This window comes from Saccopteryx bilineata, chromosome 3, assembly GCF_036850765.1.
Source record: "Saccopteryx bilineata isolate mSacBil1 chromosome 3, mSacBil1_pri_phased_curated, whole genome shotgun sequence".
NCBI classification, from domain to species: domain Eukaryota; kingdom Metazoa; phylum Chordata; class Mammalia; order Chiroptera; family Emballonuridae; genus Saccopteryx; species Saccopteryx bilineata.
Window position 1 is genome coordinate 238,528,226 of NC_089492.1, and position 14,866 is coordinate 238,543,091.

At 39.2% G+C, this 14,866-nt stretch overlaps 1 protein-coding gene across 8 annotated transcripts in view; it reads right to left on the minus strand.

The window, feature by feature from the left end:
- The window catches only part of ALG6 (ALG6 alpha-1,3-glucosyltransferase), a 60,674-nt gene that overhangs the window by 40,485 nt on the left and 5,323 nt on the right, over positions 1 to 14,866 (minus strand). For 6 of the 8 annotated variants that reach the window (XM_066268995.1, XM_066268997.1, XM_066268994.1 and 3 more), the window contains 2 exons: positions 13,438 to 13,705; positions 5,805 to 5,889 (listed from right to left, as the gene is read on the minus strand). In XM_066268995.1, coding sequence (XP_066125092.1) covers positions 5,805 to 5,889; positions 13,438 to 13,519 — 167 coding nt within the window. In that variant the 5' untranslated portion in view covers positions 13,520 to 13,705. The remainder of the gene's footprint in view (positions 1 to 5,804; positions 5,890 to 13,437; positions 13,706 to 14,866) is intronic. The other 2 variants (XM_066268998.1, XM_066268999.1) reach the window with 1 other exon arrangement.

Here is a 14,866-nt window from a genome sequence, read left to right on the forward strand (position 1 = left end):
AAGAGGAAATATGCAGCAAAACAGACAAATTGCTTCTTATAGTCTAACAAATTAAAGAAACAATATAAAATCACAATCTTAAAAAGTAAAAATTTAGTAATATCAAAGAACACTTAAAGATTTGGTTTATGGAAAGAGAAATAATACTTTATGAAATAGGTAAAAGTTTGAAAACAAGTCACCAAAATTTAATGAGACTATGTTTTTCAAGATTCTGTGAATTAAGGAAGAAAACCAGATCTGACGGTCATAAACTAATAGGCTCCTCCAGTTGTGCAGAATGGGAAGAAACTATATACAATTACTATGACTCAAGAAATGAAAATGAAATTTACATACAACAGGTTTCTTAATTATATCCTTTATAACTAGTCAACTTCTTCTATCCAACTTATTTTCTCAGTCATAAGAATTTACAAATTTTAATGGAGACCAAACTATATAACTCACAAATAACCATCATTCCTAAAGCCTGTTTCAAATGAGGAACAATTTCTCAGCATTACAACCTCTTACCTTGGGATTTAAAAAACTTTTTAAGTTAGCATTCATCATGATCTTAAGTCTGTTAATGTTCATTTCCTTAATGTCAGTCACATAAAATGTAGACTTGAACAGAGGAACAGGGATTAATAAAATGACCAAAGTGTGCTAGACAGCCAGGAGATCGGGGCCAGAACAGAACGGTATGGTACTATCCAGTGGCAGTTGTCTACTCCAGCAGCAATAGCCACATGAATAATCCTGAATCCTGTATCTGGCTGGGACCTGAAGCCAAGAGGCAGTGAATCCAAGAATCTCCATATTAGTTCGAGCCACTTTTTTTTTTTTTTTTTACAGAGACAGAGAGAGAGATAGATAGGGACAGACAGACAGGAACAGAGAGAGATGAGAAGCATCAATCATCAGTTTTTCGTTGCAACACCTTAGTTGTTCATTGATTGCTTTCTCATATGTGCCTTGACCGTGGGCCTTCAGCAGATGGAGTAACCCCTTGCTCAAGCCAGCTTCAAGCTGGTGAGCTTTGCTCAAACCAGGTAAGTCCGCACTCAAGCTGGCGACCTCAGGGTCTCGAATCTGGGTCCTCCGCATCCCAGTCCGATACTCTATCCACTGCGCCACCACCTGGTCAGGAAGTTTGAGCCACTTTTCACTGCTTGAATATGGGATACTGGGTCAGTTAATAGTGGAGACCACAGGGCCCACTTTAGGGTTGCCTGAAGACAGGGAGCAATTGTGTTATTTCCAAGTTCATGTTACTATGGGGCACATTAACATAAAGTTTCATTGTATCTACCTCCTAGAGAGAGTTGTCAGAGGATTGAGTTAAACATGTAAAGCTGTAGTCACTACCTGACACAAAGTAAAATAATAGTTCTAATTGGTTATTAGCCTCAGAACTATTGGATGGATATAGTGATGGAAAACCATCAAAAAATTCAAGAATCACATTTTGACGACAACAATTTGGTTTTCTGCTTCTTATAAGGCAAAGGCTATTTTTCATTTACGTTAAGCTTGAGATCCCCTGGAAATAAGTACAAGAGGTACTGACAGCTGTAAGCATATACTAAGTAAGTATAGCTGTAAGCTATACTAATGGTATACACTAACAGTTATACACTAACTGGTAGACTGGGAAGAAAGAATGATAGGATTAACTGTGCTCCCTGTTTGTATGAAAACGCATGAATAAGAAAATACAGCCTGACCTGTGGTGGCGCAGTGGATAAACGATCAACCTGGAACGCTAAGGTTGCTGGTTCAAAACCCTGGACTTGCCCGGTCAAGGCACATATAGGAGTTGACGCTTCTTGCTTCTCCCCCACCCTTCTCTCTCTCTCTCTCTCTCAGTTTCACTCTTCCCCCACCTCTCTAAAATGAATAAACAATAAAAATTAAGAAAATAGAAAGTCATGAAAAAGATACTTCAAAGTGTTTCAAGTAAAGCTTCAAAAATCTACCTGTAGAAACAAAGCAACTAGTTAATTCTCCTGCTTTATATATTTTAGATATACCTAGAAAGCTTTTCTTTTTTTTTTAAGTGTGAGGCAGGAAGGCAGAGAGACAGACTCTCACATGCACTCTGACCAGGATGCACACAGCAAGCTCTCTATGGGGTGATGCTCTGTCTATCTGGGGCCGCTGCTCCATTGCTCAGCAACCGAGCTATTTTAGTGCCTGAGGTGAGACTATGGAGCCACTCCCAGTTACCTGGGACAGCCTACTTGAACCATTTGAGACATGGCTGTGGGAGGAGAAGAGAGAGAGAGAAAGGAAAGAGGGAGAGAAAAGAAGGAGAGGAGAGAGAGGACAGGGAGGAGTGGAGAAGCAGATGGTTGCTTCTCCTGTGTGCCATGATGGGGAGTCGAACCAGAGACTTCTACATACAGGCCAACATTCTACCGCTGAGCCAACCGGCCAGGGCCAATTCTTTTTTTATTTTATTTTTCCATTGATTTGAGAAAAAGAGAGTGAGAAAGCATCAACTCGATGATGTGTTGTGGAATTTTGCACCTGAAACCTGTATAATTGTGTTAAGCAATGTACTACAATAAATTCAATAAAAAGGGGGGGGGATATTCCTATTATTCCTGCCTTGAATATGGTTATATATAGTTACAATGGTAGTAGCAGCCTTGGCAGTCATCTACTGACCATGGGGTGAAAAGTCAACATGCCAAGAAGGAAGAACAGGAACACAGATAAGAAAAAGCCCGAGTCCTACTGTTGAGCCACTTCCCCAGTCCTGCAAAGACCTACTTCTTACTTCTTGAGATAATTAAATTATTTTCTTTCTTAAGCTACTATTTCTTGGGGCTTTTGTTGCTTGATGTTAAAAGTACTCCTGATTTTACACATTAGAAATTTTCATTATAAAATTAAAGAAAAAATCAATTTTCCTCTATTACTTACAATACACATTGAAAGGGAATAAGTTTTCTTTTGATTCAGAATTATAAGACTGACATTTTTAATGCTGACCTGATCAACCCTGATTCCATTTAAACTACATATGTCAATTAAAAGAGTTTTTAATTACACTACAGCTAACTTTCTAGATGAATAAAGAAATGCTTTATTATTGGATAATTGAAATTAAAGAATAAGAAGTCATTCCTCAGCCCCATTACTAGGTAACAATAACAGCAAACTAATTTCACAAAATTAGCCAAAAATCCCAAATATTAGAAATGTTATTTCCAATATAGATTTATATCCAGTGTTGATAATGGCAAACCTGTCCCAAGTATACATTTCCTATTTTATAAATAGTGCCATTGTGATATATCTTTTCAATGATGGTCATTATGAATCATATATCAAATAAACTGAATTTCAAGCTAGAAAAAAAAAATCATTTAAACATGAATCTGAAACAAATGGGTTTCTCTTATAATTGTCAAGTGTACATTTTTGGTTTTTCTAGTCTATCTACTCATAGAGAAAAATTTCCTGACATTTATTATAGTAAATCATGTTTCTTAAGTTTCTTATGTGCTTCCGGAAGTAATGTATGATCAACTGATGATAAATCATATTTCTTTATAACTATATATTTCTGTTTCTGAACCCATGACTGAGAATTCTCAAGTTACACCTTGATAAAGATTTTAACCCTATGAAATTTCCCACCAAAATTACTTCAGGCATTTCATAGTTTTTAAAAACTCATAGACCTGCCTGGCCTGTGGTGGCGCAGTGGATAAAGTGTCAACCTGAAATGCTGAGGTCGCCGGTTCGAAGCCCTGGGCTTGCCTGGTCAAGGCACATATGGGAGTTGATGCTTCTGCTCCTCCCCCCTTCTCTCTCTCTCTCTCCTCTCTAAAAAATGAATAAAGACTTAAAACATACTTTATTTAAAAAAAAAACAACTCATAGACCATAGTTAAAACCTAATTGTATACTTATTCTCTGAGTTATACAGTTCTGGATTTTAATAATGAAAATGTACATATAGTCGACGTTGATTATCTGGGCCAAAGTAGGAGACCGTGGGCACTAAAAACTAAGGTAGATTAATATTAGAGTAACTCAACCATTTTATTGAATTAAGAATATATTCTCACTCTGGAACCAGTGTTATCCCTACCCAGCATTAAGCCAATTTTCTCTAACCTTTATAAACTAAATATTACATTTAATGTCTATTAACATTTTTTTTTTTTTTTTTACTCTATTAACATTTTTGTTGAGAACTATATATTTACCAAAGAACAGCCAAGGATACAATTATTTTCTGTGTAAGATTTACAAACAAATAAAAAAGAATTACAAAGCTCAAAAACAGTGGTCAGGTTTGCAATAGCAAATATTAATCAAGCAATACAAAAATATTACAAATACACTAATAATCTCAATAATGATACTCACTGGTTAAATCAATGTCTGAGGATCTGAAAGATGCCCAAAATAGAACAATAAAGATTAGTGCCGGCCCTGGCCGGCTGGCTCAGTGGTAGAGCGTCGGCCTTATGTGTGAAAGTCCCAGGTTCCATTCCCGGTCAGTGCACATAGGAAAAGCACCCGCCTGCTTCTCCACCCTTCACCCTCTCCTTCCTCTCTATCTCTCTCTTCCCCTCCCACAGCCAAGTCTCCATTGGAGCCCAGGCACTGAGGATGGCTCCATGGCCTCTGTCTCAAACCCTAGAATGGCTCCAGCTACAATGGAGCAACGCACCAGATGGGCAGAGCATCGCCCCTTGGTGGGCATGCCAGGTGGATCCTGGTCAGGAGCACGCGGGAGTCTGTCTGACTGCCTCCTCACTTCTAACTTCAGAAAAACACACACACACACATACAAAAAAAGATTAGTGCCAAATATTTAGTGACCTCTATTTTAAATACTCCAAACTCTGACTAGGGTACAGTCAACCTATTAACAGCAGGTTCAATATGAAGTTCTTGTATGAAACTCTCTCACAAAGGAGTTTCATAAAAGCAGTGACCAATGCAATCAACAGAACAATATGAATATTCTGTATAGACAACCTCTAATAAAATAATCTACCAGGCATCCAATGAAGTCAATAATGTCATCAATTAGTATCAGGACTTGTTTAATAAAAATGACATAAGCATGAATTTCTGTGAAGATATAATACAAGCTAATATTTACTGAGAGCTCATTACATTGCAAACACTGGTCAAGTGCTTTACATCTACCATTTCAGTCAATCCTCACAATAACCCAGTGAAGTATGCATTCTATCACTTCTATTCCACCAGTGACAAGTCTGTAGCAGAGAAAGATCAATTTGCCAAAGTTCACACTGCTAGTAAATGAACAGTAGAGCCAGGGTCTGAATGCAAGCAGTCTGCCTGTAGCAGCAATACTGTCACCCCTCAGCTTCCCCTTTTCCACATCATGTGTTCCTAACAGGTGAAACCTCCAAAGGACATATTTTAGCCCATAAACTTCCAGTTTATGTCCAGAGGAACTTCTAAGGCATAGTGTTCCATCATCAAAGTTCTAGTGTACTCTTATTGATCAATGTCACCCCTATTAATTTAAAAAAATTTAAAAAAAGAAAAAGAAAAAAGTTATCGTACTTCCCCCACCCAAAAAAAAGTCCTAGTTCAGTACCACATTCTACTGAAAACTGAGTATATGGGCAACTCTTGGCCGTGTGATATTTCAAAACAGGCCTAAAATATGCAATGTAATATATGTGACTTTGTATGGGAAGATGAGGATGCTCAAAGTGAAAAAATAGTAGCATTATTTTCCTTTTAAATGCCTTCAAATAATCTATTTTAATTGACTATGATAAACAAAAAAGTCAAGATAAAATTGTCCATACCACTGTTTGATGGGTAAATTAAAAGTAATTTCTTGCCAGTGTCTCTGAGCTTCATAATCACCAAACATAGGAGGTTTTCCAGCACCTAAGATAAAAAGTAAGAAGAGGAAAATGACTATACACGTTAGTATATAAGTGTTTTTTATTTTATTATGAAAAAATTTTAAATTATACAGGTAGTGCAGGTGAAGGGAAAGAACACAAGTTACCCCTGGACTCAGCCCCCCAAGGTCTGAACCCGAGCACTGCCAGCACACGGAGGGACTGTGCAACTTGGGGCAAATTACTCCCCTCCCTAAGCCTCAGCACATTGCAAACAGGAGCAGTGCTACCTGCCTAGAGGACTACTGGGATAAATAAGATAATGGATGCAAAATGCACAGGATAGTACCTGGCAAAACAGCAAATAGTCAATAAATATTGTTAACATTTGGTTACTAGTGTTAATTAGTTGACAAATTATAATATATACACTTTTATTTCATGAGACTATCAATGATATAGTCCAATAAGTATCATAAAATAATAATAAAAACAAATATCTCTATTTGAGAGGAGACTTTTAGAAACTAAATATTAGTAACTTAAGGTTGAGTATAGAAACAAAAACGAAGTATATATTATCAAGACATTAGTTAGGTCAAGCTTTGCTGTGAAATTAGTTATATAGAAACTGGCAATTTATACTTTTTTTTTTATTTTAAACTGCCAATGAAGAGGTAATAGATCTTTAACAACTAACATTTGAAAGTACCTACTACACCCCAAACACAACAATGAACTAAGTATATCATCCCCACTTTACAGCTGGAAAACCAGAGGCAATCGTCACCCAAGTAATAAGTAGCAGTATGGATCTGAACTTAGGAAGACTGACTCCATAATCCATACTCTTAACTCCTACTCTGCACTGCCTCACGATGGTTAAGTAGGCTATCAGCCTTAAATCATTTAAAATGACATAAGGATGATTCCAATTAGTAAATAGTAAACACCCACTATTTAACTAGTAGTTGGCTACAAAATTGTGACAAGGCCCAAAGAGGTATAGTATAGTACAGTCACAGGGTTTTTAACCAGTAAGTGAAAATCACATGTAGTCAAATATACTGCTCACAAAAATTAGGGGATATTTCAAAATGAATATAAAGCAATAGAAAAAAGAAGCATTTGATTTTTTTTATTAAACAAGAACATCAGAAAAACAACAAGTCAAAAAAAGTTGTTTGATTACGCAAATGAATGCAAAACCAACTTTTATATCATTGGTGAAAATGCACTGTACAAAAGGCTGAAAGTACTGGAGTATTTGCACGTTCCCTGATTCCCTAATTTTTGTGAGCAGTATATGTTCATTAATCCCTAGGGAATATGTGCCACATTGGAGAATGACATATTATTGCTCACTGAAATCCAACCTAGATTATATCCAGCTTTGAAACACTACATTAAGTAAATTCTTTTTTCATCTAACAGCTATATTATACCAATATTCTTTAAATGTTGGCATCTCCACCTAAGGAGATACTCCCATACGTGATAATCATGGGAAAAGCAGATTAACATCTCGAAAGCATATGCACTGAGTGATTGTCACAGGAATCACCCACAGTACACAGACACATGTATGTGCAGATACACACAACTCTCTCATAGTGTACCTTGTTTACTTTTGTAGTCTCAGGATGGAATGGCACCCGTAGATTCTCAGTGAATGATGAGATAGCAAGAATGCTGATATAAACAGTGTGGTATAGCAAGGATTTTAAGTTCAAAAGATTTGAGTTCCTGACTTTCCAATTATTGAATGTGGGGCATTAAGCAATTTGTGATGGCAGAACAATTGATTACATATATCATGGCTACTTTTTCCATATATTGGTTCTTGCCCAAAAACATCTTTAAGTTACTGTCTGACACTGAAATTCCAAGTCTCTGTTCGTGCTGCCTACTCCGTATTTAGATATCTCTTCTATCAACTCATATCCAACCTTCAAAAATCACCTTAAATTCCAAATTCTCCATGAAATCTTCCCTTATAAATTAAAAACACATAGATCATTAATTATTGACTACTCACAATATTTATTTTCAGTATCATAGATTTTGTCACATGATTACACTATTTCCTAATTGCTACACAAATAAGAATTTTAGTTTCTATTTTCCAGAATGCAAAGGAAACATATTGCTAGGCAGATAGTACATCCTTTCATTAAAAACTTCCTTATCAACTGAACAGGAGGAGGAGAACAACATACAATTTTTTAAAAAAGGTAAAATAATTCCTCATTAAATTAATGACTTCTTTGCATGTGTATTTTATAGATGTATTTGTCTGTTCTCGTTTTTAGAAATATAGCCATTGCCTATAGGGGAAAGGAAGTGACTTTTATCGTTTGCTTGTTTGTTTTTATTTACTTTTGGTCCACCAGGATAATAAAAGTCAGAGAGAATCTTAAGTTATTCCCTATACCTGAAAAAATGCAGCTTTCTAGATTTTCTGAAATTGCTCTAGACTATGGTCAATGTGGAAGAATTTATTACCATTCTCTAACAAACAGAAGAATGGATAATGACTCTCTTTAGGGTTGAGAAACAAGTTTCTATCCAGAGTCTGACCTACTTCAATAAATTCAGCTGACACTGGCTATGAAATTAGTACTTAAGTTTTTAAAACTGCTAAAGTGCCCTTAAAGCAACCCAGAAGGACAACCCAACTGTACCTATGGGAGCTTCACTGGGGAAGGGCAGAAAGGGTCCCTTCCACCAAAACGAACTCTACAAATTCATTTATATGATATTCAGAATTACAGAGAAAACACATGAATGTATACTTGCAAAGCTTCAATTTTGTCTCATTCTCAGGAAAATGGGCTTAAGCACCACTTAAATATTCATTTTACTAACTGCTGAATTTTTCAGAATTATGTTAGAATTTTAAAAACAAGTAGCTTCTTTGAATATATATTACTTGCCTTAACATTGAAATTTTAAACATTTTAAGAGCAGAAAACTTGGCTAAAATTTCCAGAATAAATCCCCCCTTTTATAATTTCCTAATGAGTAAGAAGAGACATTATATGTAAATAGCAATAGATGGCCTGGTGGGTTGGCTTAGTGGTACAACGTTGGCCCCAGGGTGTGGATATCTCTGGTTTGATTCCCGGCCAGGGCACACAGAAGAAGTGCCCATCTGCTTCTCTACCCTCCCCCCTCTCACTTCTCTCTCTCTCTCTCTTCTCCTCCTCTCCTTCAGCAATGGCTCGACTGGAGCAAGCTGGCCTCGGGCACTGAGGATGGCTCCATGGTCTCTGCCTCAGGCATTAAAAACTGGCTCCTGTTACAACGGAGCAAAGGCCCCAGATAGGCAGAGCCCTGCCCCCTAGTGGGCCTGCCAGGAGGATTTCGGTCAGGGCGCAGGCAGGAGTCTGTCTGCCTCCCCTACTCTCACTAAAATATTTTTTTTTTTTTATTTATTTTTTTTTTTTTTATTTTTACAGAGGCAGAGATAGACAGGGACAGACAGACAGGAACGGAGAGAGATGAGAAGCATCAATCATCAGTTTCTCGTTGCGCGTTGCGACTTCTTAGTTGTTCATTGATTGCTTTCTCACATGTGCCTTGACCGTGGGCCTTCAGCAGACCGAGTAACCCCCTGCTGGAGCCAGCGACCTTGGGTCCAAGCTAGTGAACTCTTTGCTCAAGCCAGATGAGCCCGCGCTCAAGCTGGCGACCTCGGGGTCTCGAACCTGGGTCCTTCCGCATCCCAGTTTGACGCTCCATCCACTGTGCCACCACCTGGTCAGGCTCACTAAAATATTTTAAAAAAATAAAAAAGCAATAGGTACCCTGGCCGGTTGGCTCAGTGGTAGAGCGTCGCCTGACGTGCAGGAGTCCCAGGTTCGATTTCCGGCCAGGGCACACAGGAGAAGCGCCCATCTGCTTCTTCACCCCTCCCCCTCTCCTTCCTCTCTGTCTCTCTCTTCCCTTCCAGCAGCCAAGGCTCCATTGGAGCAAAGATGGCCTGGGTGCTGAGGATGGCTCTATGGCCTCTGTCTCAGGTGCTAGAATGGCTCTGGATGCAACAGAGCAAAGGCCCAGATGGGTGGAGCATCGCCCCCTGGTGGGCATGCCGGGTGGATCCTGGTCGGGTGCATACCTGTCTGTCTGCCTCCCTCCCCCCCCGCCCCCCCGCCCCAGCCCCCCAGCTTCTCACTTCGGAAAAATACAAAAAGAAAAAAAAAAGAATAAGAAATTAAAAATATAAGTGGTAGAAAGTAAGAAATAAAACTGTCATTAAGCCCAGATCATTTGTTTTTTTACATAGAAAATCCAAAAGATCCTTCAGCTAAATTATTAGAATTATAAGGTTTAGATAGGTTCCCAAACATAAGAAATCAACCACATTTTTATACCCCAACAACAAGCATTTAGAAAAGCAAATTTTAAAGATACCATCTACAATGGTGAGAAAAAAAAAGAAAACTATATACACATATAGATTTATATAGAACAGCAATTTCAACCGGTGCGCTGTGGCAGGCACACTGGTGTGCCACAAGAATTTTTAAAACATGTAACATTTGACTATTTAGTCATGAGCTCTAACCTCTTTTCCCTTAGACTATCAAATTAAAAAAAAAATGACAACAGCCAACACATAATAGCCATCCAGCGTGAATGAATCAAAAGCAAAAATTATATCTCTGTTGGTGTGCTGCAAAATTTTAGTGATTAGTTTATGTGTGCCACGAGATGAAAAAGGTTGAAAATTGCTGATAAAGAGAATTATAAAATGTTATTGAAAGGCATTAAAGAAGACAAATGAACATATCAGCTTAATGAATTAGAAACCCCACTCTGTATGGTGAGGACTGACAACTTCCCCCACATCAATTAAAAGCACTGAAGAGCCTGACCGGTGGGGGCACAGTGGATAAAGCGTTGACCTGGACTGCTGAGGTTCCTGGTGTGATACCCAGAGGTTGCCAGCTTGAGCACGAGTCACTGGCTTGAACACGGGTACATCAATATGATCTACAGGTTGCTGGCTTGAGCCCCCCGTAAAGGCACTTATGAGAAGCAATCAATGCACAATTAAAGTGATGCAATTACAAGTTGATGCTTCTCATTTTCTCTTCCTTCCTATTTCTCATCCTCTCTCTCTTAAAAAAAAATTAATAAAGAAAAATAATAAAGTATTGAAGAATATAATTTCAGTCAAAATCCCAACAGGTTTTGGTAATCTGATTTTTTTTTTAAATATATGTGTGGTGCCTGACCAGGCGGTGGCGCAGTGGATAGAGCATCAGACTGGGATGCGGAGAACCCAGATTCAAGATCCCGAGGTCACCAGATTGAGTCAGCAAAGCTCACCAGTTTGGACCCAAGGTCACTGGCTTGAGCAAGGGGTTACTCGGTCTGCTGTAGCCCCACAGTCAAGGAACATATGAGAAAGCAATCAATGAACAACTAAAGTGTCGCAACGAGGCCCTGGCCAGTTGGCTCAGTGGTAGAGCGTTGGCCTGGCGTGCAGAAGTCCCAGGTTCGATTCCCGACCAGGGCACACAGGAGAGGCGCCCATCTGCTTCTCCACCCCTACCCCTCTCCTTCCTCTCAGTCTCTCTCTTCCCCTCCCGCAGCTGAGGCTCCATTGGAACAAAGATGGCCCAGGCGCTGGGGATGGCTCCTTGGCCTCTGCCCCAGGCACTAGAGTGGCTCTGGTCGCGGCAGAGTGACACCCCGGAGGGGCAGAGCATCGCCCCCTGGTGGGCAGAGCGTCGCCCCCTGGTGGGCAGAGCGTCGCCCCTGGTGGGCGTGCCAGGTGGATCCCGGTCGGGCGCATGCGGGAGTCTGTCTGTCTCTCCCCGTTTCCAGCTTCAGAAAAATACAAAAAAAAAAGAAAAAGAAAAAAAAAGGTTTTTATTTCTACACTATAAAATGGGGGCAGACTGGGAGTTTGCTCTTTCTCAGTTCCTGAGATTAGCGTTAGAGAGGAGAGCAGAGAAAGGCCAGGTGGAGGAGGCCAGGAGAAGCAGCCAAGATGGTGGAGTGTTGAGTGAGAAGCCAGTCTATGCAGAGTTTGTGCAGGGAGAAGGAAGGAGATGGGGAACAGAGGTGAATAAGTCTGGTGAGCTAGAAACCTTTGATTCTAGGAAACTCAAGTAAGTCAGTAGCTTTGTGAGCACTGAATACGTGGGTTTTAGAGCCCAGTGTGTGTTTTTACTTGCCCGCCAGGTGCAAGCTAGGATTAAAGATGATGGCCCACCAGTTTTTGGCTCCATTGTTTCATTACCATTTGTCTGAATCAAATGCGAACCTGCACGGCCAGGCTGCCGTGATGATGGCTGTGGATACTGGCCATACATTGGGAAATGAGACAGCAGGGATAACTGAGTCAGCCAGTTATAAATGAACTACATCTCATACTTTTCTAATGGTTGCTTGGAGCCACTTGCAACACAAAGCAAGAAAAGCAGGATCTGTATGTAGCTACGAGCAGTGATCCGGAAACCCCTTCCTCCTTGCTGACCCCACTGAAACTCCCCCACCCCTCTCCTTGAGTCCTAGGAAACCTTAAACAAAGGAATCACATGCCCATTGCTTGGATACTGTAAAGGTATATAACCTGTAAGAAAATCTAATTTGGAGAGCTTTTGCTTTGGTGCTACTAAGCCCACGTACTCCACCAGCTACTAATAAATTCACTTTCCTTTATTAAATTGTCTGAGCATCTTTGGTCTCTTCTCTTGGGTGTCACTTCCTGCAACAGTATGAAGTTGAAGCCTAACTCTAGCAATTAAGTATTCTCTATAAACAGCTGATGATGGATATGCGTTCCTATTGCCTCCGGACAAATTCCATCTCTCAAAATTGACCCTTTTTTATGGCTAACATGTACCCAAATCCAACTCATCCTTCAAACCTGCACTCAAATATCATCTCTGGAAAGTCTTCTCTAAAGCATCCTGACCATGTACTTCTCTGTTGCCTTTGTACCTCACACACACTTCCACGTTACAATGATCACATTGTGTGGTAACCACTTATCTGCACAAATGTGGGCGCTTTAAGAACTGAATATTCATCTTATATTTCTAGATCTTAGCAGAGGGCCTAGAAGATGAGAGATGCTAAATAAATACTCACAAAGTTAAATGTAATCCCACCTCCAGTCTCCAGGTACACACCCCGACAATTCTCCCTCCCTTTTCCTCACATCACTCCCAGGCTTAGTCTCCACTGATCTCTTCCTTTTCTTTAAATCTAGCAACATGCCTTCTCTGCCCTAAACAAAACAAACAAAAAAGCCTCCTTTGATTCTACTCCTCCTTGAAGTACCAGCTCATTTCTCTCTTCAAAGTCTAGTACATAATCGTTTCTCAACTTGTCACCTTCCAGGTTAGGATACATTTGTTTTCTCACATCTTAAAGCCCATGCCTCTATTTAGCTCTTATACAAATTCTTTTTATAAGAATTAGATGTTTAAATTATTTTCTTGACCACATCAATAAAACCAGAAATTCTTCTGTACTATTCAGAAAACTATAAATATCAAAAAACAAATCAACAAACAAAAACTATTCAAATGAATATCTACCAATCTTTTAAACAATAAAAATGTGTTACCTGAATAAGAATTCAGAGAAACTGTCCATCGTACTGTTAGTCCTATAAGGATCACAGTTGTCATCAAGTACCATTTCTCCATGTTTCTTCAAACTTAGGAAGAAAAAAAAAAACGGGACTAGTGCCAGAATACTTGTAACACACAGCCGGTCACTTCTTTTCTTGATCAGAGAATGTTATCAATTCTTTGGAATTAGGAGTTTGAGATGATTTTGATACTTCGTTTCCAAACAGCTGCTGATTTTTCTTATGTCTGTGAAGAAGCAGCCTGCAGTGGGAAGGAAGGACACCGAGACTTAGCTGAGCACAGAACTTGTAACAGTGAACCCATTAACCCAAGTAGAAAGATAGAAAATCGGGAGGGTTGGGGGTGTAGAGGAAAGAGAATAGTTTTAAGTTCTTTATTCCTTAGTCCTCAAAAAGTAGCTCTCGTTGTTAGATGGGACTCAATACAGTATATCTAAAGATAGGGTAAGGGTCAGCTCTTGAAAGTGAATATTTCTCAGTGAAGAAAAACAGAGATACGTAGAGAGTAGAACAGTCAGTTCTATATAGAGTATATACATTCACCAACAGGTAAAAATAAGGGTAAACAAAGGGGTGCTTTATCTTCAGTACAGAGAGAAAGAGAAATTTTATTTTTCTATTTAATTTGAGAAAGCTTTCCACTAAAATAATTTATGTAGTTTGATTTTTTACTTCTTTTCTTCCAAAATACACTTGCACACACCAACTTTCCATTTTAGAAGAACAAACCTTTTCAAGAATCGATAAGAGCCTGAGCAGATGTGGCGCAGTGGATAGAGCATCGGACTGGAAATGCAGAGGACCTAGGTTCAAGACCCAGAGGTCGCCAGCTTGAGTGCAGGCTCATTTGGTTTGAGGAAAAGCTCACCAGCTTGAACCCAAGGTCGCTGGCTCCAGCAAGGGGTTACTTGGTCTGCTGAAGGCCCACGGTCAAGGCACATATGAGAAAGCAGTCAATGAATAACTAAGGTGTTGCAACGCGCAATGAAAAACTAATGATTGATGCTTCTCATCTCTCTCCATTCCTGTCTGTCTGTCCCTGTCTATCCCTCTCTCTGACTCACCCTCTGTCTCTGTAAAAAGTAAATAAATAAATAAGAAATTTTAAAAAAGAATCAATTAGAATAGCCCCAACCCTTTTATAAAAAATACAAAAACAGTAAAATGCTATTAGCCACTTACATATTTCAATTTTTTCACTTTTCCCCACAGAGGTTTTAAAATTAGAAAGCGTTGAAAAATTGTGAGCCAATGCACCTGGATCATTAAAACATTGTTACTTATGTTCAAACTGATTCTCAAAACCCATCTCAGTTGTCTGAAAAAGTTTGGAACAAACTCCTATTGCCTATGGAAATACTGGCCATTCTTTAAAGTTCTGTTTAAGTTTAACCTCCTCAGT